Here is a 24962-nt window from a genome sequence, read left to right as displayed (position 1 = left end):
TGTACACATTATGAATTCAGAATACATGTGAATGAAGAAAGAAAACTCAGTGAGGTCTATGAACTTTAAAAATATAGTAAACGAAATGGCAAGTAAATAGCACAGCAACTATATTTGCATTGGTATTAACTGAACATATTTTACTCCGGAAAAAAATTAAATAGCTCATTTCTCCTTTCACCATCTCTTATCATGAGCTATAGTTGTGTTCATTGTGCATGTCTTTCCACTTCTTTATCCACTGAATTCTTTGCTTGGGAGTTTTTCATTTCTGTAAATTTCTGTTCATTTTCATAAAGCACAATCCAAGTGTTAAAAGGTCAGAGGTAGAATTACAGTTACTGTTTTGTAAAAAAAAAAATTCCTTGCATAAACTTGATATCCAACAACAAATATTTGATCAAAATGCATGTTTTAGTCTAACTTATTGCTCTTATTTCACTCTTGCACTCCGTCTGTTTGACACGCATGCACGCGCATCTTTAAAGTTTAACAGCGAGTCGGTTGCTGTTATGACAAATTGTTTTGCGAAATTAAAATATGCACATGACTTTTAATTCATAATATTTACAGATTATATACAATAAGAGTAAAATGTAAGTTATGCGTTGGAGAAAAGCATCTCTTAAGCGCATTAAACAGCACAAGCACTCGCGGTATTGTCTTGTGTTTTAGCTTGAAACTTAGTAAATGCGTGAGAGTTGGCAACTCTGCAACTGCGACTTTATATCTCACAGCTGTTAATCAGCACTGAACTGAGTAATATTTATGTACACATTATCTCATGAACACCTGCAGAGAGCACAACGAAGTGTGTGTTTACAAACCACATAAAATAATGATCCTCTGCATTACACTCATGCAGTCACGTGGAAATGGATTTTCCAATGTCTGTATTACTAAATATTTGTGTCCGTTATTAGGGTATTTTTTATTCATATTTTATTGTGAATATTTTCTGTTTTCTGGAAATCATGACATTAAACGTGCAGTTAACAAATTATCAGACCCTATCAGAGAATGATGTTAATTCTCTGTTAAATATATAATGTAATAATCTATAAGCCTAGGCATATTTAAAGACCGATTCAAGACTAATCATTGCCAAGAGCAGTCTGATCTGGCCTGTGGACTTCTGTGTTCACTTTAAACCAGTTTTTTCAATACTGAAACTTTAAATCTAAGAAAAGAACAAAAGTTTCCATTGGCAAGAAAGGAGAAAATGGAGTTCATTCAATGCTACTTTGAGGAAGAATATTCATATTTACACATTCACACACGAAATGACTTTCTACACTGAAAAAAAGCTCATTGAACCCACACTCTCACCTGAGCTGAGGATCAAACTCAGGTTGCTGGCTTTCTACAACAGCCACATTACTGCTGTACTATTCTACCCCACACCTTTCAGCCCTGTTCATTTAAACACTATAGTTATAGCACCTGTACAATGTGACTTGATCACACTCACTTTACATAATTCAGTCTTGTAATCAGAAACTGGTTTAAATTAGGTTTAGCATAAGCGGTGAAATCCCGTTATGATGATAAATGTAATATTTTTATGTAAACCATACCTAATATTTTCTCTTAAATCTAAGCGAACACACATTGCATTGTTGTCAGTGTGCTGTGTGTTGAGCTGCAGTGTGTTGTTCCAGGCGCCACCTGGTGGATGTTGTGTGAAGCACAACAAATGAATTTAAACTCTAAGAAGCGAGACTGCAGGGTGCCGCGTGATCACACGTGACGAATCGCGTGAAACCACGTGAAAAAACGTCCAGTGAAAGTCACATCATCAGTCATTAATAAAGTATATTCAACTGGTTCAACTGGAAAGTTATTCCCAAGTGTAAACCTCAGAAGTTTTATAAACACAGCGTATGTTTTTAAACTCTTGGTTCTTGGTAGGACCGTAATATCAGATTATTAACTTTTTAAAACGTATTGAACATATTCTAATCAATGAACACCAATTAACAGTACACATCTTCCTCATAAAAAATCACACTAGTGCAGAATTTCAAACTGATTGCTGTAGATTTTTAAAATCCATTCCATAAGAGGACTAAATTTAACCAAAACAATTCACACACTAAAGTCATAAACACTCACTATGAGCGTGTGATGATGGTTTCTTAGGGTGAAACACTTTAACTGGAGGATTTTATGGGTTTTTTTGGCATGTTTTTATGCATTAGTTCGTTTATCATCCCGTTTCAGTGCTAAATATCTTCAACACAGAACATTTAGAGTGAAAAGAAAAGAAAGCTTAAGAATGCAGCAAACAGGAGCTGTGATATTTTATTCTTTTATTCTTTTTTATTCTTCTTTAAGTCTGTTATAAAAGTGTAAAAGAAGGGAAAGCATTAGCAGCAGTGGAACAGTGTTAGTGTATATTAGCAGGAACATTTGTTTAATTTGTGTTAAAAAGTAAGAGGAAATGAAGAGGGCAATATGTTTTTTTAATTGTTAAGCAGCTATTTGTTATGCTGAATGTTTGTGTTGTATTAACTCTTATTCATGTCTTTCTCATGCGAGAGCGAGGCCAGAGAAGCTCAGATGAGAGAAGAGGCTCCGGTGGAGGAAAGCTTTCAGCCTCAAAAGGAGAAGATGGTGCTGGAGTTTTGTGCAGGTGTTTAACTGGAGTTTCTCAGCAGAACATTGATTGAAATGACCTGTGTAGAGTTCACACCTCTGTAGTGTTCAAACGCCGAGCAAAACACAGGGCATGATGACTCTTCCACGCATGCGCAGAAGGACACTTCCGGCCTTACGGACGTTACCGCGCGATTTTTATTTTTACTTGTCTGGAGTCTTCCGACATTACGCTTAAAGGAAAGGTGAAAACACACATAATATTAACTTACCGCTTAAAAGAAGCTTTTCAATCTCCATCCAGTTTATAGTGCTTCTTAGTCCTCTGGTGGTAGATCGCTAGTTTTTGTCCCAAATTCCATCAGTAAGTTAGGAGTTGTAGACTGTTCATTCTAACGGACATCATTAGCGAGGGATCTGTTTCGGTTCACTAGCTAGTTGGCAATTTCAGTAGGCAGTGAAATAACTAACACTTTGGTGGTAGCTAGCAAGTTAGCGAATGTAGCTGTGTACAGATTCATTTGAAGATGATGCACTACTAAAAGGAAACAAGTCTGGTTGTGGTAATGCTAGCTAATAAGCTACACATTAGCTGTTAGGGTGATTTTTCTTAAATGTACAGAGCCAAAGCAACACAAGTAGGGGAGAGTCAACTGGAAGAACTTGTTGAAAAACTGGATGCCCAGGTCTGTTACTTACAGTAATTCTCTGTAGAATTATATTGTACTATGTGTGTTTTTTTGTAACTGTAAAACAATTTTTAAAACTAAATGGTGTCATGGCTCACTTGTTGACACTCCATAACCTGTGTTTCTTGGCAGACCATGGATGTAATTTCACACAGGAGGTCTACTGTTCTTCATGGTCTTCCCTTGTACATGAGAGAGACAGCTTCAATTTCAAACACCATTCTGGTCATTTATTTTGAGTTTTATTTGAACTTTTACAAGCACTACTGCTGCAAACCTAAACTAAACACCTTACAAAGGTTTACCCCAGTTCAGTTGTTTCAGTTTCTTTATGAAATAGTTGACTGTTGTCCATTATTTACTGTGTTTCATAGGACACTGATGCATTGGGGCCGTGCACAAAGGGCATGAAAATGGGAATCCTTGAAGTGGTAAATGACTGCACTGCTCACTCAGGATCAAATTCCACGGTGGTCAATGTGGCAGTCGTATTGGAAGAGGAAGTAGTTATGGACAATCTGGGAGACTCCATAAAAGCCTTCATTCTCCTCTTTGGTCTGCTTTATGCTCTTAACATAGAGTATCCCAAGGACTTAAGGTACACCTTTGAAGCCGTCCAGAAAATCTTTGTGAACCTTGGAAGTGAGTGCACTGCAAGAGTGCAGTCTCTAAAGAACAAATGATTGCAGCTGTAATTTAAACATTTTCATGCCAGCGATTTTATTTGGCAATACTGCAGTTGGAAACAGATGTCTGACAATTATTTGAATTTTTTGGCAGAGTTGCTGAACAGCATGGTTGAACTTTCACACCAGATGTTTGACAGACTTGAATTCTTCTTAGAATTGTTGAATTTGGTTTTACATGGTTGACCTTTTGCACAAGATGTTTCAGAAATCTGTCCATTTAAATGAACAGAAATCATTTAATTAATCCTTTATTTTAATGTCTTTTAAACGGTACTGTAAGGAACCAAATTTCTTTTGATCTAAAGCAAAGGCATTTGATTTTGAAGTGAACCTGTAAGACCTTTAGATGGAGAAGTGAAATTAGTAAGCTTTGTAAATCAGAGTTCTCATGCACTTTTTTGCAGTAAAAACCAGTTTGCTCTAGGTGATATTATTGCGTAGTCTGGTACTAAAATGCAGTAATGTTATATTTCATTTACATATGTATTACTTTAACATGCACAGTGTGCACATATTCTGTTTTAAATTGTTCTTTTGTACACAGAACGTCCAGTTCAAATCAGGATGCTGTAAAATAAATGTATGTAAAATATACATACAGAATTTTCTAATTGCACTTGAGCTTTTACAGTGTATTGTATCTCTTGTATTCTGTTTTGCACAGTTCTGTTGTATGCAGTACTTTTGTGCAGTTCTACACTGTATGCTCTTACAGATCTTATTAAAAATCAAGAAATGAAGTCTTCATGTTCTGCCTCCTATATGGACTCAGAGCCATTTACTGTTCATTGTGTAAAATGTTAAAAGAAAGCAGATTATTTATGGCTCATTAGTGATGTATGACCTACAACCTTTGTGGGAAATAAGTTCACCGTGTTTGTTGTTGCCATGACGCCTCACACTGTACATTGTTTTTGTTGGCGCAAAGCCTGTAGGTTTATTCATAAGCTAGCTTAAAGTCTATCTTTAGCAGGTATTTTTTTAAATATATTTTTTAATAATTTTTATATTTTAGGCATTTATTCAACATTATGCTAATGATGGCACATTCTTTGTAGATTCTCTGTAATAATCCTTGAGGGTTATTATGTTCTATAATACTGACTATACAGTTTGCTGTGTTGAGGAGGTAAATATACATCACTCATCAGAGTTAGCTGGCTAGCTTATTGCTAACAAAAGATGAACATGGAGGTATGCATGTTTTTTCCAGGCCAAAATGACACTCACCATTCAAGTTAAGTCAAACACAGCACTATATTACAGCATGGATACAGACTGAGGTGCAAACAAACACACACCCACACGTACACACACCAAAAAAATTTAAAACAATTAAAAATATTAACACACGATTTAATAAATTGAAACATAATTATGTACATAGTCAACAAAATTAAACTTTTCTAATCTTAATTTTCTAACAACTTCAGTAGGAAACAAATTACTTTAACTCAGTGTATAAACAGTGTATAACTTTGAGCAATGACCAAATTACTGCATTGAACTGATACTACAAGATATTTATAATGTGTTTTAAACATAAATGTTTCCTTCTGCTACATGTAAATGGAAAAACATGAATATACTGTATATACAAAACTATTAAATGACATTATAAGTGCATTAACAGTTTCTGTTTTGCTGTTAATAAGAAAAGATTAATTACTGTACAGTTAAAGTTTATTTATCTCAGCTGGTGCATTTTTACAAACAACTAGAGAAGCAGAAGTGCTGACATGTTGTACACCATCTGATTATCACTAAATGATCATGTTTTTCAAACACTTTGTACTGTAAGAGTTTATCCTCATCATCCTCTGTGTGTGAGACTCAGATCAGATCAGAATTAAAGTGGCTGAAATCTGTAAAGAAAGAGAAAAGAGCAGAACGATCAGATTTGATCATATGTTTATCAGAATCAGTCATCAGATTCCTCACAAGAAAAATCAGTGTAAACACTGTGTGTGTGTAATTTTAAAGTACAGTATTTATAGTGCAAAGCCCCAAATACACATATTAAACTATAAAACAAACAGAAATGATTAAACTACATAATCAGTAAAACATTTTCATACACACAACACACAAAAAGACAGATTCAGGTATACAAAATACAAAACCATAAATACCACAAATGATGTAAAAATTGGGGGGCTGGATCATTGTTTCTGGGAGAAACACACAGTTGCCTGATAAAGCCACCAGGGGGCGCCGTCATCAGCTGCCTGAACAACCTCAACTGGAGTATTCCTACAGTCACTACTCACAGCTTGTGATGATCGGTGAGGATAGAGACGTAGATTGTAAGCAGAGAGATGAGAGGTGAGGATAGAGACGTAGATTGTAAGCAGAGAGATGAGAGGTGAGGATAGAGACGTAGATTGTGAGCAGAGAGATGAGAGGTGAGGATAGAGACGTAGATTGTAAGCAGAGAGATGAGAGGTGAGGATAGGGACGTAGTAAGCAGAGAGTTTTGTCCACATACTGAGCTCCTGCTTCACTCCCACAGACCAGTACAGTGACGGTAACACTGGTGTTAATCTAATCACCGTTTGTCAATCTAAAGCTTTTTTCATCATTCATGAATAAAATCCCAAAATACTTAATCTCCTTCACCAGGGCCAACCTCTCTCCCACTCTTTTCCTGGTGAGAAGCATCCCACTCTTTTCCGAGAGAGAACCCAAATGCAGAACAGTGTTTTTATTTCTTATTACTGTACAAACACATTAAGATACAGAATCTCCTCTGAAGTGTATAAAGAGACGTTAAACCACCAAATCACTCTTATTGTGTGTGTGTGTGTGTGTGTTTTAGTCAGTAACTCACTGTAGTTTCTCCAGTTTACAGTGTGGATCCTTCAGTAGATCAGAGAGCAGCTTCACTCCTGATTCTCCTGGTTCATTGTCGTTCAGATTCAGTTCTCTCAGGTGTGATGAGGTGTTTGACTTCAGAGCTGAAACCAGAGCAGCACAACCTTCACCTGTAATACTGCAGCCTTTCAACCTGTAGAGAGATCAACATTTATAGATCAACACACACACACACACACACACACACACAAAATGCGTCACAGCCCATAAAGTGTGTATATGAAAGCCAGAAGTAAATCCAGATTGTTGTATGTCTATTTCACTGTTTGTTATTTTTGAATCTGGAAAACGATAGCAGTTATTGCTGCTCTATTAAAATTGTGCTCCAGGACAGACAACATTTTATTAATCTAAAACAGCCATATGACACAAATGCAGGATCCACAGTGTGAAAGTGATGATCTGACCTCAGTGTCTCCAGTGTACAGTGTGGATTCTCCAGTCCAGCAGAGAGCAGCTTCACTCCTGAATCCTGCAGGTTATTGATACTCAGGTCCAGTTCTCTCAGACTGGAGGAGTTTGAGCTGAGAACTGAGGACAGAGCTCTACAGCTTTCCTCTGTGAGATTACACTCACACAGCCTGGGAGAGAAATGATGATATATTAGAACACTGACATCTCAAACACAAACATACACAAATATAATTTATCCTTTTATGTAGATCATTTTGCATGTACTGTGTGTGTATATGAGTGTGCGTATGTGTGTTTGTGTGTCTGGGACAAAGGGACTTTTAGATCTGTATCTAAAGCGTGTGACTCTAAATTTTGTCCCCATAATATCAAAACTACAATTTAAGTTAATATTTTCTGTACCTCTTTGTGTGTGTGTGTGTGTGTGTGTGTGTGTTAAAGTACAGTATTTATATTGCAGAGCCCCAAATACACATATTAAACTATAAAACAAACAGAAATGATTAAACTACATAATCAGTAAAATATTTTTCATACACAAAACACACGAAAAGATAGATTCATTTATACAAAATACAAAACCATAAATACCACAAATGATGTAAAAATTGGGAGGCTGGAACATTGTTTCTGGGAGAAACACACTGATGCCTGATAAAGCCACCAGGGGGCGCCCTCATCAGCTGCCTGAACAACCTCAACTGGAGTATTCCTACAGTCACTACTCACAGCTTGTGATGATCGGTGAGGATAGAGATGTAGATTGTAAGCAGAGAGATGAGAGGTGAGGATAGAGACGTAGATTGTAAGCAGAGAGATGAGAGGTGAGGATAGAGACGTAGATTGTAAGCAGAGAGATGAGAGGTGAGGATAGAGACGTAGTAAGCAGAGAGATGAGAGGTGAGGATAGAGACGTAGATTGTAAGCAGAGAGATGAGAGGTGAGGATAGAGACGTAGATTGTAAGCAGAGAGATGAGAGTTGAGGATAGAGACATAGTAAGCAGAGAGTTTTGTCCACATACTGAGCTCCTGCTTCACTCCCACAGACCAGTACAGTGACTGTAACACTGGTGTTAATCTAATCACCGTTTCACAATCTAACACTTTTTTGATCACACAGGAATAAAATCCCAAAATACTTAATCTCCTTCACCAGGGGCAAGCTCTCTCCCACTCTTTTCCGAGAGAGAACCCAAATGCAGAACAGTGTTTTTATTTCTTATTACTGTACAAACACATTAAGAATCAGAATCTCCTCTGAAGTGTATAAAGAGACGTTAAACCACCAAATCACTCTTATTGTGTGTGTGTGTGTGTGTGTGTGTGTGTGTGTGTGTTTCAGTCAGTAACTCACTGTAGTGTCTCCAGTTTACAGTGTGGATCCTTCAGTAGATCAGAGAGCAGCTTCACTCCTGATTCTCCTGGTTCATTGTTGTTCAGATTCAGTTTTCTCAGGTGTGATGAGGTGTTTGACTTCAGAGCTGAAACCACAGCAGCACAACCTTCACCTGTAATACTGCAGCCTACCAGCCTGTAGAGAGATCAACATTTATAGATCAACACACACACACACATACACAAAAAAAAAAATGCTTCACAGCCCATGAAGTGTGTGTATTAAAGCCAGAAGTAAATCCAGATGGTTACACGTCTATTTCACTGTTTGTTATTTTTGAATCTGGAAAACTATAGCAGTTATTGCTGCTCTATTAAAATTGTGCTCCAGGACAGACAACATTTTATTGATCTAAAACAGCCATATGACACAAATGCAGGATCCACAGTGTGAAAGTGATGATCTGACCTCAGTTTCTCCAGTGTACAGTGTGGATTCTCCAGTCCAGCAGAGAGCAGCTTCACTCCTGAATCCTGCAGGTTATTATTGTAACTCAGGTCCAGTTCTCTCAGACTGGAGGAGTTTGAGCTGAGAACTGAGGACAGAGCTCTACAGCTTTCCTCTGTGAGATTACACCAACGCAGCCTGGGATAGAAATGATGATATATCAGAACACTGACCTCTCAAACACAAAAGGAAACACATATAATGGGGAAATGTGAAAAAGTGCTGTAATACCTACATGGTAAACCATAAATGTATAAAAATACCACTGATTAAACTCTGAGAATGTGCACTTTAACCATATGTGAATTTTTGGAGTCCAAGTTCAAAACTGTGGCCTACAGAGGCAAATAAAAAATAAATCGTATATGCTACACCGGCATGTGTGTGTATGTAGACTTCTATAGAAAAGACAACAAAGATGGCAGTCCATTATTCTGTTATTCACTATTCATCATCATTATTCATCACTATTTCAGTTTTTTATTGTGACTAATATAAGCCGTTTTTGTCAGTGACATGTCCACAGTATGAGATTTATAAGCATTTGGGAAGCATTTTGTAACAACAGTTACGTTGTGAACCTGTTTAGCTTCATGTCTGGAACTTTTGTCTCTGTGTGAGTTTTCTTTTTGGTTGTGTTTTGGTCTGTTTTGCACACCCTCTCTATGTGGCCTTGGGATGATTGATGGCATCATGGGATGATTTGCCACATCGACACCATTTCTGGCTTTTTGCAATAAGACATTTTGTGAGTTTCACATTCTAAACTCTTTATCTGTAACTCTGACGCATCCTTTCCTGGTGTCTCCATTGATATTGCAGTGGTCAGTGCCCATTCAAGGGTTAGGTCTCTTTCTGACAGTAGCCTCTTTTGAGTGCTTTGATTATGCATGCCACATACAAGCCTGACTCTTACTGCATCAGAAAGTCCATCTCCAAAGTCACAGTATTGCGAAAGTTGATGCAATTCTGCAGTGTATTTGGAAATGCTTTCATGCTTTGACTCGTTCCATTTGTGGAATCTAAATCTCTCAGCTATTACTAGCGGTTTTGGACTCAAGTGATTTTGTAAAATGTCAACAATTTCGTCAAACATCTTGCTTGCTCAGGGGGAACTATACTGCATAGAAGACTGTATATTTTAGCACCCATTAAACTGAGAAGTGTAGAGACTTTCTTTTTCTCCTCCATGTTGTTGGCATCGCAGTACAGTTCAACCCTCTCAGTATATGATTCCCAGGCCTCATTTCCTCACATTTACCACTTTTCCCAACTAAGGCCCTCGTCACATTCACTTGCTACTTGAATGTCTCTCACGGTGTACTGTACACTGTTACTCTCACATCTCTTCTACAAGCTAGCATCAGTGACTGCCTTCTCTATACTGGTCCGCTCTTTCCTCTCGTTGACGCTCTGCTTTCCTCTGAATGTCTCTGTGCTAGAATTAGAGTTTTATGTAGTGAACACAGACAAGCGGAGTGATACACACAGTGAAATGTACCTGTGCTGTTATATTAAATATCAGTGATCTTGGATCGCCGCTTATCCAATCAAATTAGTGGATCAGAACGAACTGTTGCTTAATAATAGTGAAATAAATAGCAGCAGGCACAAAAGGAAGAAAATAATAACAATGTAAAATATAAATATTTTATAAACAGTGTAAAAATAGAATAGACTTCAAGAATTAAAATAATATTAAAATAATATAAAAGTAACATGCCAGTGAAAGTAAGAAACTAATAAAAGTGAGTTAAAAGCTGGTAAAAGTGGGAAAATGTTTTAGCTGGTTTTAAAATCAAAGATAGAAGGAGCCTGATGAATGTTTACTGTTAACGTCTTCCAGATATTTGGTGCATAAAAACAAAAACTGCTTCACCCACTAGATGATATTAACACACAATTTGTCAATGAAAAAAACAGGCGCTATAGCATTAAGAGATTACTGTAGCAGTAGGACGTCCTGTGAGAAATGCATTACAATATTAAGGTGAGAAGAAACTAATCATGGATCAATTTCTTGGCATCTTGTAACTGGACATAAAGTCTGACCCGTGCTATATTCCATAAATTATAGAATGCAGTTTTAGTAATGTTATTAATTTGTGGTTTAAAAGATAAATCAGAATCCAGAATTACACCAAGATTTCTAAATTCAGTTCAAGCATTTCTGTCTTTTTTTAGTTTTGAAAAATCATGATTAGTTTAGCCAACAATGCTGAACAAACAGGTTACAAGCTCATCAGCATTAGTTATATCTGGCCTTACAGATATGTAGAACTGTGGATCATCTGCATAGCTATGCAAACTGACTCCATGCTTCTTAATAATCTGACCTAGCAGCAACATATACTAGGTCTATAAAAGTGGAATATAAGAATATAAAATATAAAAATAAAGAATAGAAAAGCTAGGCCAATACAGAGCCTCGTGGTACAACACAGAGAATATCACACTTATCTGATGTTCATCTAGAATAACAAATTATTGTCTTCCAGTTAAATATGTAGAAAACCAGTTTAAGACAGTCCCAGAAAGACCAACTATTCTCAACCTGTTCAAGAAGTGTGATGTGATCTATAGTGTAAATGCAGCAGTAAAATCTAAAAGCACTAAAAGCACAAGTACCAACACACCATCTGCTTCAGCATTTAATCTCAGATCATTTACTACTTTAATAAAATGCTATTTCAGTACTATGATATGATCTGAAGCAGGAGGTGAAACATTGCTGGTGTTATGGAGGCAGATGGACGCAAGTGCAAGTGGCTTTTATTAAATACAAATAGGGGAACTAAATCCAAGGGCTAATCAATACTTCACACACTGAACAAGGAAGAGGTCAGGTGATCAGCACACAGGCATTAACTAGACAGTGTAAAAGGGTAAACAATACACAAAGCAGAGTCTAAAGAGCAAGATAAAATATAGCTGCAAGCAGCGATGGCGTTCCCAAGCCATTAGTGCAAACGCCACCCAGGTGGCATCAGGAAAACTGTGCCCAGCGGGCACATGCATTTACAGTAACCCTCTGGCAGTCTGGTTTTAAGGGATACAGCACTTAAAGGGTTAATCCAAACCATCAAGACTGTGAAACACGCACACAGAACAATATAGAAAACTTTAGTAACACTTTACAATAAGGCTTCAGTTATTAACATTAACTATATTAATTAACATGTACAATAATTATATAGCATTTATTAATGTTAGTTAATATTCAAAACTTAAACATTATTAAAATTTAAAATTTTATCTGTTAACATTAGTTAATGCACTGTGAATTAACATGAACATTTTGATTAACTAACATCAACAAACATTAATAAATGCTGTGAAAATATATTGTTGATTGTTAGTTCATGTTAGTTAATGCATTAGTAACACTTTATAATAACTCACACTATGAGTCATTAGTTAAACATTAGTAAATAGTCACTTCATCTTTTATAAAGCATTGTTCCAACATTAATAGGCATTAGTAAGCAGTTTATAAATACAGCTATAAATGTTTTGTTCTTGAGCATATCTATAATGTTTAATAATTTTATTTTCATACTTTATTAACGGTCAATTTATCATTTCTAAATTATTACGTTATTTACAAACCAGTCATTTAGGAGTTGTCAGTGGTTGATAAGATCATTAAGAAAGTGTAAGTAAATGATTAATAAACTATTTAAAATGTACATATATAAATCTTATTATTTAGACACATGATAATAGTTGCTCAGTGTGTTAATAACTGCTTTATTGACACATATTCCTGCTGTAATTCATGATTAAATCAGGTTGTTATAAAACATTTAGTAGTTGCCAACCATCTATTTTTGTGAGCTCATCTAAAGTGAGGACTATTTATACCTTGTAAAGCATTTACAAAGCAAATTTAAAGGATCATTTATCTTCCAAACAGAAAAGTTAAACACAACACAGAGGGATACAGAACACAGAAATATTTTTCAAGATGCAAAAAATGAAACTGTACAGCTGTACACTTGATAAAAAATGAAAAATAAACCTCCGCAATTTCACAGAAAAAAAATGAAGTGTACAGTTGTACAGTTTCATTTTATTGCATCTTGAAATAAATATTTCTGAGTTCTGTATCCCTCTGTGTTGTGTTTATTTATTTATTTATTTATTTTTTTGTTAGAAGGATAACTGAGCCTTTAATCTCCTTTGTAATAGACGCGCTTATAAATCAAGAGCAAGGCATTTATAGCTGTATTTATAAACTGCTTATTAATGTTGGGACAAGGCTTTATAAAGGATGAACTCACCATTTACTCATGCTTACCTAATGATTCATAGAGTGCAGTTATTATAAAGTGTTACCCTTCATCTGTGAGTGTTACATCCATGAGATTATGGAAACTCAGATGAATGTCATGTCACAGGATGTCACAGGTCAGTTTCAAATGAGTCTGAAAATATTATTTGCAGCACAAAAATTTATAAGTCCACGTGTCTGTATCTTTTGATCTTTTTATGTCATAATTAACATAATTATTAACCTAATTATATAAAATTACACTATATTACCAAAAGTATTCGGTCACCCATCCAAATGATCAGAATCAGGTGTCCTAATCACTTGGCCTGGCCACAGGTGTATAAAATCAAGCACTTAGGCATGCAGACTGTTTTTACAAACATATGTGAAAGAATGGGCCGCTCTCAGGAGCTCAGTGAATTCCAGCGTGGAACTGTCATAGGATGCCACCTGTGCAACAAATCCAGTCATGAAATTTCCTCGCTCCTAAATATTCCACAGTCAACTGTCAGCTTTATCATAACAAAATGGAAGAGTTTGGGAACAACAGCAACTCAGCCACGAAGTGGTAGGCCACGTAAACTGACAGAGAGGGGTCAATGGGTGCTGAAGCGCATAGTGCAAAGAGGTCGTCGACTTTCTTCACAGTCAATTGCTACAGAGCTCCAAACTTCATGTGACCTTCAGATGAGCCCAAGTACAGTACGCAGAAAGCTTCATGGAATGGGTTTCCATGGCCGAGCAGCTGCATCCAAGCCACACATCACCAAGTGCAATGCAAAGCGTCGGATGCAGTGGTGTAAAGCACGCCGCCACTGGACTCTAGAGCAGTGGAGACGCGTGCTCTGGAGTGATGAATCACGCTTTTCCATCTGGCAATCTGATGGACGAGTCTGGGTTTGGAGGTTGCCAGGAGAACGGTACATTTCGGACCGCATTGTGCCGAGTGTGAAATTTGGTGGAGGAGGAATTATGGTGTGGGGTTGTTTTTCAGGAGTTGGGCTTGGCCCCTTAGTTCCAGTGAAAGGAACTTTGAATGCTTCAGGATACCAAAACATTTTGGACAATTCCATGCTCCCAACCTTGTGAGAACAGTTTGGAGCGGGCCCCTTCCTCTTCCAACATGACTGTGCACCAGTGCACAAAGCAAGGTCCATAAAGACATGGATGACAGAGTCTGGTGTGGATGAACTTGACTGGCCTGCACAGAGTCCTGACCTGAACCCGATAGAACACCTTTGGGATGAATTAGAGCGGAGACTGAGAGCCAGGCCTTCTCGACCAACATCAGTGTGTGACCTCACCAATGCGCTTTTGGAAGAATGGTCAAAAATTCCTATAAACACACTCCTCGACCTTGTGGACAGCCTTCCCAGAAGAGTTGAAGCTGTAATAGCTGCAAAAGGTGGACCGACATCATATTGAACCCTATGGGTTAGGAATGGGATGGCACTTAAGTTCATATGTGAGTCAAGGCAGGTGACCGAATACTTTTGGTAATATAGTGTATGTTGTCAGTGCCCTACAGATTAACTGGTTCTAGGATTTACTTGTCTCTAAAACTGACAGAAAAGGATAAGGCCCAAGACATTTCATTAGCTGTAATGAATAAAAAAAACCCAACAAAATTGCTGATTATTTGATTATGTTTAAAAGTCTCTCTCTCTCTCTCTCTCTCTCTCTCACCCCCACACTCACCACCACACTCACCCCCACACTCAACACACACACTCAACACACACACTCACCCCCTCACTCACCCCCACACTCAACACACACACACTCGCCCCCTCACTCACCCGCTCACTCAACACACACACTCACCCCCTCACTCACCCCCACACTCAACACACACACTCACCCCCTCACTCACCCCCACACTCACCCCCTCACTCACCCCCACATTCACCCCCACACTCAACACACACACTCACCGACCACCACACTCACCCCCTCACTCACCCCCAAAATCACCCCCACACTCACCCCCTTACTCACTCCCACACTCACCCCCTCACTCAACCCCCACACTCACCCCCACACTCACCCCCTCACTCACCCCCACACTCAACACACACACTCAACACACACACTCACCGACCACCACACTCACCCCCACACTCACCCCCTCACTCACCCCCAAAATCACCCCCACACTCACCCCCTTACTCACTCCCACACTCACCCCCTCACTCAACCCCCACACTCACCCCCACACTCACCCCCTCACTCACCCCCACACTCACCCCCTCACTCACCCCCAAACTCACCTAATTATATAAAATTATGTTGTCAGTTCCCTACAAATTAACTGGTTCTAGGATTTATTTGTCTCTAAAACTGACAGAAAAGGATAAGGCTGTAATGAATAAAAAAACAACGACAACAACAACAACAAAATTACTGATTATTTGATTATGTTTAAAAGTCTCTCTCTCTCTCTCACTCACCCACCACCACTCATCCCCTCACTCACCCCCACACTCACGCCCACACTCAACACACACACTCACCCCCTCTCTCATCCCCTCACTCACCCCCACACTCACCCCCTCACTCAACACACACACTCACCCCCTCACTCACCCCCTCACTCAACACACACACTCACCCCCTCACTCACCCCCACACTCACCCCCTCACTCACCCCCTCACTCAACACACACACTCACCCACCACCACACTCACCCCCTCACTGACCCCCACACTCACCCCCTCACTCAACACACACACTCACCCCCACACTCACCCCCACACTCACCCCCACACTCAACACACAAACTCACCCACTCACTCACCCCCTCACTCACCCCCACACTCAACACACACACTCACCCCCACACTCACCCCCACACTCAACACACACACTCACCCACCCCCTCACTCACCCCCTCACTCACCCTACACTCACCCCCACACTCAACCCCACACTCAACACACACACTCACCCCCTCACTCACCCCCACACTCACCCCCTCACTCAACACACACACTCAACACACACACGCACCCAATCCCCCCTCCCCCCTTTCTCACACAGAGGCAGAGTGGCAGAGTGAAATCAGATGTCTGATAGTTTTTTAATTTTCTGTTATCCATAGAGCGTTGTAAAGTCGTGAAACTATGCATATTTCCTCAGAATGACTTGTTCTCTGTATATAAAAAGTTTTGAAGTGTTTGGAAGCTGCACTTTTAAAAACAAGAAAATTACAGCTATGTTTTTTATTGTTACTTTAATAAATCGCCACTGCAGTACCGTTCAAGATATCCGTTCGCAATTTAACATCTTCAGTATATTGGCATCATGTAGACAAAGTTTGGTGTGTATAGTATCATTCTCCTCTGAGGAGTATGCATTAATTTACAGCCTGATTTTTCCAAAAATCCACATTCAAAGCAAAATAGCCGACTTCCTGTTGGACTGTAAATTAGAAAGTTGTCCGTCTTGATGAGAAGAATGTACATTCTGAGTTTGGTGTCTGTAGCTAAAACTAACCCCTCAAATTTTGTCAAAAGGTGGTGCTATAGAGTGCCTCTTCCACGCCCTTTTATGAGCTGCTGCCATTGTCTAACTATCATTAATTCTGAAGTGTGTGTTAAGTTTCAATAAATTCTAGGCATGGTAAGGACCTTAAAAATACCAGAAAAGAATATTAAAGTTTGACATGTTGCCATGGCAACACTATTTTAGTTATCAATAATCCCTTCACCATTTTACATTGGTCATATTTTTTACATTATTCTGATGAAGTTTGAAGCAAATCGGGTAAATATAAGAGGGTGCATTCAAAGCGTTTAAAAAGTAACACACTTCCTGCTGCCAGTTGGTGGCGCTATAACTTTGACTCCTAATAGTCACATCTTTGTGATCAGACTCCTTGAACGAATAAACTGCTGAAGTTTGAGCAAAATCAGACAACGTATGTAAAAGTTATTAGACACTTCCTGTTTCTCATTTCTCAACATAATTTCAACACCTTGCCACGGCCAAACCGTTTGAGATATCAAAAATCCCCTACTGATTTTTCATCCGCAATGTCTTGAGAACATATTGACCAATTTTGGTGGCAATCGGGTAAAAAAAAACCTAAGACGAGTACATCAAATTCCAGAGCATGGGTTTTTCACAAAACCTAAAATAGCCAACTTCCTGTTGGGCGGAGCTTATGACATGCAGTGTGAAAGTTGTTTGGCTCGATGAGATCTATATGTGTACCGAGTTTCATATGTATACATGCAAGTATGTATGATATACGGCCCTCTGTATTCCAGGGGGCTCTGTAGAGCCCCTTTGCCACGCCCGTGTACAAGTCTCTGCCCGGCCCTAATGGCCGCAGATTCCAAGGTGTGTGCAAATATTCAAGAGCGTGTGAGCACGGTGAGGGCCCTAAAACCCCCAAAAACCTTGACAAAAAAATAAGAAGAATAATTAGAATAATCCTAAGGAAAACAATAGGGCCCTTCACCCCGTTGGGCCCTAAATACCACAAATGATGTAAAAATTGGGGGGCTGGATCATTGTTTCTGGGAGAAACACACTGTTGCCTGATAAAGCCACCAAGGGGCGCCTTCATCAGCTGCCTGAACAACCTCAACTGGAGTATCCCTACAGTCACTACTCACAGCTTGTGATGATCGGTGAGGATAGAGACGTAGATTGTAAGCAGAGAGATGAGAGGTGAGGATAGAGACGTAGATTGTAAGCAGAGAGAGGAGAGGTGAGGATAGAGACGTAGATTGTAAGCAGAGAGATGAGAGGTGAGGATAGAGACGTAGATTGTGAGCAGAGAGATGAGAGGTGAGGATAGAGACGTAGATTGTAAGCAGAGAGATGAGAGGTGAGGATAGGGACGTAGTAAGCAGAGAGTTTTGTCTACATACTGAGCTCCTGCTTCACTCCCACAGACCAGTACAGTGACTGTAACACTGGTGTTAATCTAATCACTGTTTGTCAATCTAACACTTTTTTCATCACTTATGAATAAAATCCCAAAATACTTAATCTCCTTCACCAGGGGCAAGCTCTCTCCCACTCTTTTCCCCGTGAGAAGCATCCCACTCTTTTCCGAGAGAGAACCCAAATGCAGAACAGTGTTTTTATTTCTTATTACTGTACAAACACATTAAGATACAGAATCTCATCTGAAGTGTATAAATAGACGTTAAACCACCAAATCACTGTTACTGTGTGTGTGTGTGTGTGTGTGTGTTTCAGTCAGTAACTAACTTTAGTTTCCCCAGTTTACAGTGTGGATCCTTCAGTAGATCAGAGAGCAGCTTCACTCCTGATTCTCCTGGTTTATTGTCGTTCAGATTCAGTTCTCTCAGGTGTGATGAGGTGTTTGACTTCAGAGCTGAAACCAGAGCAGCACAACCTTCACCTGTAATACTGCAGCCTACCAGCCTGTAGAGAGATCAACATTTATAGATCAACACACACACACACACACACATACACACAAACAAAATGCTTCACAGCCCATGAAGTGTGTGTATGAAAGCCAGAAGTAAATCCAGATTGTTACACGTCTATTTCACTGATTGTTATTTTTGAATCTGGAAAACTATAGCAGTTATTGCTGCTCTATTAAAATTGTGCTCCAGGACAGACAACATTTTATTAATCTAAAACAGCCATATGACACAAATGCAGGATCCACAGTGTGAAAATGATGATCTGACCTCAATGTCTCCAGTGTACAGTGTGGATTCTCCAGTCCAGCAGAGAGCAGCTTCACTCCTGAATCCTGCAGATTATTTCCACTCAGGTCCAGTTCTCTCAGACTGGAGGAGTTTGAGTTGAGAACTGAGGACAGAGCTCTACAGCTTTCCCCTGTGAGATTACACTCACACAGCCTGGGATAGAAATGATGATATATCAGAACACTGACAACCAAAACACAAACATACACAAATATAATTTATCCTTTTATGTAGATCATTTTGCATGTACTGTGTGTGTATATGAGTGTGCGTATGTGTGTGTGTGTGTGTGTGTCTGGGACAAAGGGACTTTTAGATCTGTATCTAAAGCATGTCACACAAAATTTTGTCCCCATAATATCAAAACTACAAGAATTTGTGTTAATATTTTCTGTCCCTCTTTGTGTGTGTGTTAAATCTGTATCCACAGTGTGAAAGTAATGATCTGTGGCCATATGTATAAAGCGGCTCAGAGTAAAATTTTAGTCTTAAGTGTGTCAAAATTCTAAGAATGACATCATTGTAATGTTATTCCTAGACTTAAGAATAAGTGTGATTCATAAAGGTTCCTAAGTGTTAAGACTAGGTCTCAGCTTCTAAATTATTTAAGAGTGCTCCTAGTTAGGAGGAACAACATGGCAGCAGAGAGGCGGAGACCTCGCACTTTGCAACAAAGAAAGAACGTGTTGGAATTATATGACGACAGCGAGTTGATAAAACGATACAGGCTTGATCGTCAAGGTTTTCTTTCTGAATCCATTTTTTTTTTTTAAGATAAGCAACTTTGGTCTTTCCTTTATATAAAGCTGTGAGTGCAATTTAGAATGATGTGATTCATCAGATTAATTACTTAAATAGCATCACATTTGTCATGTGTCGAAACTCGTTATTAAAATTGAGCAAAATTGTGTAAAATAAATGCATGTATTTATTCGTAATATTTTTGCGTCTTATATATGTTTTTGTGAAAACAATTGTGTTAAAACAAAAACAATTCGAATATATCCAAATAACAGGTCGTGGCTTACCAAAGATTTTAAAACGTGTCTTAAAGAGAAAAAAGTTGCCTTTTTAAAGGGTCATTATGAGCTAGTTAGAGTAAAAAGAAAGGAACTTATGGGACAAATTAAGAAAGCTAAGTTGGAATATAAGAATAAGATTGAAAGTAAGTTATATATGGGTAATGTAAAGCAGGCTTGGGAAGGACTTAACACTATAATGGGAAGAGAGATGAGAAAACCAAGGTATTCCTCACAAAGTGTGTCTTTCGTAGAGGAGTTGAATGTCTTCTTTGGTAGGTTTGATCATGGAGAGTGTAATATTGAGTGTGGTAGAGTATGTCTTAATATTCCTACATAGGAGCCTGTTGTTTTTCAGGAGTAGGAAATTGCAGCTAGTCTTGCTCATATCAAGCCAAATAAAGCACCAGGCCCAGATGGACTGAAAGGTCGAGTGTTAAAGGACTGTGCTTTTCAATTGACTGGTATCTTCACTCAGTTGTTTCAACTCTTGTTGAATAATAGGGTAGTCCCTAGTTCATGGAAAGTATAGAATATTATCCTTGTACCTAAATCATCTAATGCCACTCAATTAAATGATTGTAGACCAATAGCTCTCACGTCCATCCTGGGTAAATGTATGGAAAGAGCGTTAATAAGACATATTCAGGCTCATGTCGTTAAAGACTTGGACCCCCTCCAATCTGCATATAAAAAGGCTAGGGGTACAGACGATGTTGCTTTAACTCTATGTAATCTAGTGGCTGAACATATTCAGCAGACTACAAATTATGTTAGAATTTATTATGTTACTATGTTACTATTTATAGATTTTAGCTCAGCTTTTAATTCAATTAAGATCGATGTTCTTTTACAGAGATTACTTATAAAGGGTTCACTACACCCATTGCACTGTCAGTTTCAGTTGTTGCCATCAGGGCGACGTTTTAGACAACCTCGGGCAAGTAAAAATGTGTATCAGATGTCATTTGTGCCAACTGCAGCTAGAATTTTAAATGCTGAGACATGAATATTAATATGTATGCAGATATATGTACATGTGGGAATGTATATATGTGTATGCTAAAGTGAAATGTTGAGTCAATTGTATTGTATGGTATTTTATTCTATCTTACCTTTTAGAGCTGTTATGTAAGTGTCTTTTATTGTATTGGTCTTGTTATAATGTGTTGTGAAGCCAAAGACAAATTTCCATTTGTGGACAATAAAGGAAGGAAGTAAGTAAGTGATTAAATGCCACCTCAGTCAGCATTTAGTCAGTCTTAGACTTTGCTGAAAGTTGCTTTTAGCTTCTTTATAAAAAGCTCTTTATAAACTCTTTATAAAAAGCAAGTCCTACTTTTTACTAAGAATTTTTTTACACTTAATTCAAAGCTTAAGTCTATTCTTAAGAGCATTTCTGAGAAGTTTTATACATATGGCCCCTGACCTCAGTGTCTCCAGTGTACAGTGTGGATTCTCCAGTCCAGCAGAGAGCAGCTTCACTCCTGAATCCTGCAGGTAATAATTGTGACTCAGGTCCAGTTCTCTCAGACTGGAGGAGTTTGAGCTGAGAACTGAGGACAGAGCTCTACAGCTTTCCTCTGTGAGATTACAGTTCCACAGCCTGGGAGAGAAATGATGATATATCAGAACACTGGCATCTCAAACACAAACATCCTAAAAGCTCTCTTGTACCTGCACTAATGAAATAATTAAACACACCTGAGTAAATCACAAACACCTGTGAAGCCCTACGTCCCAAACATTATGGAAATGGAGGGAAATGTATAAAAAGTGCTGTAATATTGACTTAGTAAACCATAAATGTATAAAAATACCACTGATTAAACTCTGAGAATGTGCACTTTAACCACATGTGAATTGTTGGAGTCCAAATTTAAAACTGTGGCATACAGAGACAAATAAAAAATAAATCCTACATGCATACACTGGCATGTGTGTGTATGTAGACTTCTATAGAAAAGATAACAAAGATGGCAGTCCATTATTCTGTTATTCACTATTCATCATCATTATTCATCACTGTTTCAGTTTTTTCTTGTGACTAATATAAGCCGTTTTGTCAGTGACATGTCCACAGTATGAGATTTATAAGCATTTGGGAAGCATTTTGTAACAACAGTTACGTTGTGAATCTGTTTAGCTTTATGTCTGGAACTTTTGTCTCTGTGTGAGTTTTCTCTTTGGTTGTGTTTTCGTAAAGGGATCGGTGTTTGGTTGTCATGTGACATGGCGACTCGCTGGGAATCATGGAAATAGCCGTATTTCATCGATCTTATTAGCCAGAGACCGTACAGTGGCAGGGAAGATGCTTGGTAGCGTTGGACGATGCGGGTTGAGCTTTAGCTTTAGCCCGCAGGCCGCCCCGCTTACCCCGGCTTTGTTTACGTTCGCGACGCCGGCGACGGGCACTTCCTGTCGGACTGGCCGCTCACTTGAGTCCGAGGACCGAAGTGTCTCTGATGGTAGCAGATGGAAGTTTAATGTCTAGTAGATTTTGTCGGCTGTATAAAGTGATCGCAAGGTTGTGACGAACAACCAAGCTTAACATAACTGGTCTTCAAGATGCCTCTGACAACCACAAACCTCAGATTAAAGCCAGATTTTCATGATTCTGGTTCACTCACAAAATCAAGGCATAAGATCAGTGCAGTGTGTAAACATCAGCAGGATGTAATGTCACACAGAGCAGCACAAAGTCAATGTAAAAACATGGAAATGTAAAAACCAGCGTTGCCAACTATTTTCAATGGAATGTAGCTAAATGTCGTCATGCGTCTCTATATCAGCACAACAGTGGCACTTAATAATATCAGCATTGGCAGCACAAAGTCAATGTAAAAACATGGAAATGTAAAAACCAGCGTTGCCAACTATTTTCAATGGAAAGTAGCTAAATGTCACTAAATGTCGTCATGCGTCATTAGCATATTAATGATGTCATCATGTCGTATCTGCACTCTGCCGCTGCGTAATGTCGGCACTTCATAACTGTTTTCTCCCCTAATCCGTGCTCACTAATTTAATATAAATATATAGCCGAATGTCCAGTAAAGCTGTTCTCAATTACATATTTTCTGTCAGTCACCCAAACAGAACTTACTACATGTTAACCAGAAGTTACTTCCACAGCACTGATAAAATTCCGGTGAACCACGACGTCGTTGGACAAAAACCACTCTACATGTAAGTTAAAGACAGCATATGTGCTGTGATATTATCAGTTCTGTTTACGTGGACAATGAGAACTCATAGAGAATGTGTTCTGCCGCACAATATTTTGCTTGTTCTCTCACAGTGTAGGCTACAAGTCACAACAATGATATTCAGTTTCAGTCAGGGACGTTAGTGATAATCTGCCCCTAGAGGAGAAACCTTTGGGTTGGATTATTTGCATATTTACAAATGAACTATGTGCATATTTACAAAATAATAATAATAATAATAATAATAATAATAATAATCAAATACTGTGCACATTTACAAACGAACTATGTGCATATTTACAAAAAATGTGAATACTAAAAAACTGCATTTTAATCAACAGATAGAAATTGTCATAAAATGGAGTCAATCTATGCTCAAATACTCTATTATTATAATATGATAATTTAACTGAATGGAGATAATGAACATTACATACATAGCAAATGTAAAAGATTTAAAAAATTTTATTTTTTTTTTTAAGTCAGCCTGACTCACAAAACCAAAGCAAATTCATTGTATGTGAAAGAAAAACACTATTTAACAACTTTTGTGATTCTCATTCCAGATCACTCCATGAGAATGCTAAGACAGAATTCGTCATCATCCACAAGATCCATACCCTCAGTGCTCTCCTCCTGTGGGGTGATATTGGATGCAGAGGATGAGCTAGAACCTGGACAGGACTTAAATGAATAGGCAGCTGAAGTGCCAAAGAGCTGCAGCACTTTATCAGGCAGTTTGTGCTCATAACATGCATCTCCAGCCAACCTCAAACCATATCTAATATACAGAATAGAGCTGAGGGTCTGCAGGGACATGCGGTTCCTGAGTTTGTTTGTAATGACACCCATTTGACTGAACAGCCTCTCTACCTCAGCATTTGAGTTATGGGAGGGAGAGGACAGAAACTGCAACAGAAGCCAAGTCTTCATATGGGTTTATGCCTGCTGAATCTCTATACTTCTTAACTTCAGCCCAGAACGCCAAAGTGTTTGTTGTTTCCTCCCATTTCTGAAGGTGAATAGACCTCCACTGATTAATAGTTTTATCAGTTGTGGCCGAGCAATATCCTAACAGGTCTGCAAGTTTTGCCATGTCTGTAAGGCTCTTGTTGTGGTTTAGTGTCTCCCCCACATTGAACAAAGACATGTGCTGCAGTATCTCCATATTATCTGGGAGCCTTGCTCTCAATTCATTTGCTAAGGAGATGTTGTAGTTCACACATCTTCTTCGCACACAGTCCTCCTCCTCGGGAGAGAGGTTCAGCTGTGCTGCCTTGGACTCAAATATATAGCCAAGGTATGGTTTGGGAGAAATGTGTCCATCTATTGGCTCTTTAAGGACATCAATTTTTGCCATCGGATTAATGACTCTGCTGCAGACAGACTTTATAAGCCTCATTAAACAGTCAAGCAGCTTGAGCGGATCCGACTGTTCCCCCTCAAAAGCCTTAACAGCAGACTGCACCTCACTAATTATAGATTTTAAAAAAGTGAGATACAGGAGGTTCTGTGGGTCACTGTACATGGAATGTAGAACATCTGCCATGTAACAGTGCTCACTCAACATGGTGAGACTGAAATGCAATTTTAACTCCTCCCACTGATCCAGGATTCTGGACACAGCAGGCTCTATGGAAAGCCAGC

General features: G+C 38.7%; 1 protein-coding gene across 1 annotated transcript in view; it reads right to left on the bottom strand.

The window, feature by feature from the left end:
• The window catches only part of LOC113523756 (uncharacterized), a 507872-nt gene that overhangs the window by 457682 nt on the left and 25228 nt on the right, over positions 1 to 24962 (bottom strand). The window contains exons 8-11 of the mRNA XM_053235375.1: positions 18612 to 18788; positions 9070 to 9246; positions 8620 to 8796; positions 7258 to 7431 (exon numbers count right to left, since the gene is read on the bottom strand). Of these exons, the coding sequence (XP_053091350.1) occupies positions 7258 to 7431; positions 8620 to 8796; positions 9070 to 9246; positions 18612 to 18788 (705 nt within the window). The remainder of the gene's footprint in view (positions 1 to 7257; positions 7432 to 8619; positions 8797 to 9069; positions 9247 to 18611; positions 18789 to 24962) is intronic.

This window comes from Pangasianodon hypophthalmus, chromosome 1 (genome assembly GCF_027358585.1).
Source record: "Pangasianodon hypophthalmus isolate fPanHyp1 chromosome 1, fPanHyp1.pri, whole genome shotgun sequence".
In the NCBI taxonomy this organism is placed as follows: domain Eukaryota; kingdom Metazoa; phylum Chordata; class Actinopteri; order Siluriformes; family Pangasiidae; genus Pangasianodon; species Pangasianodon hypophthalmus.
Note: the sequence above shows the minus strand (reverse complement) of the source record. Positions and strands in the feature narration are given on the sequence as shown.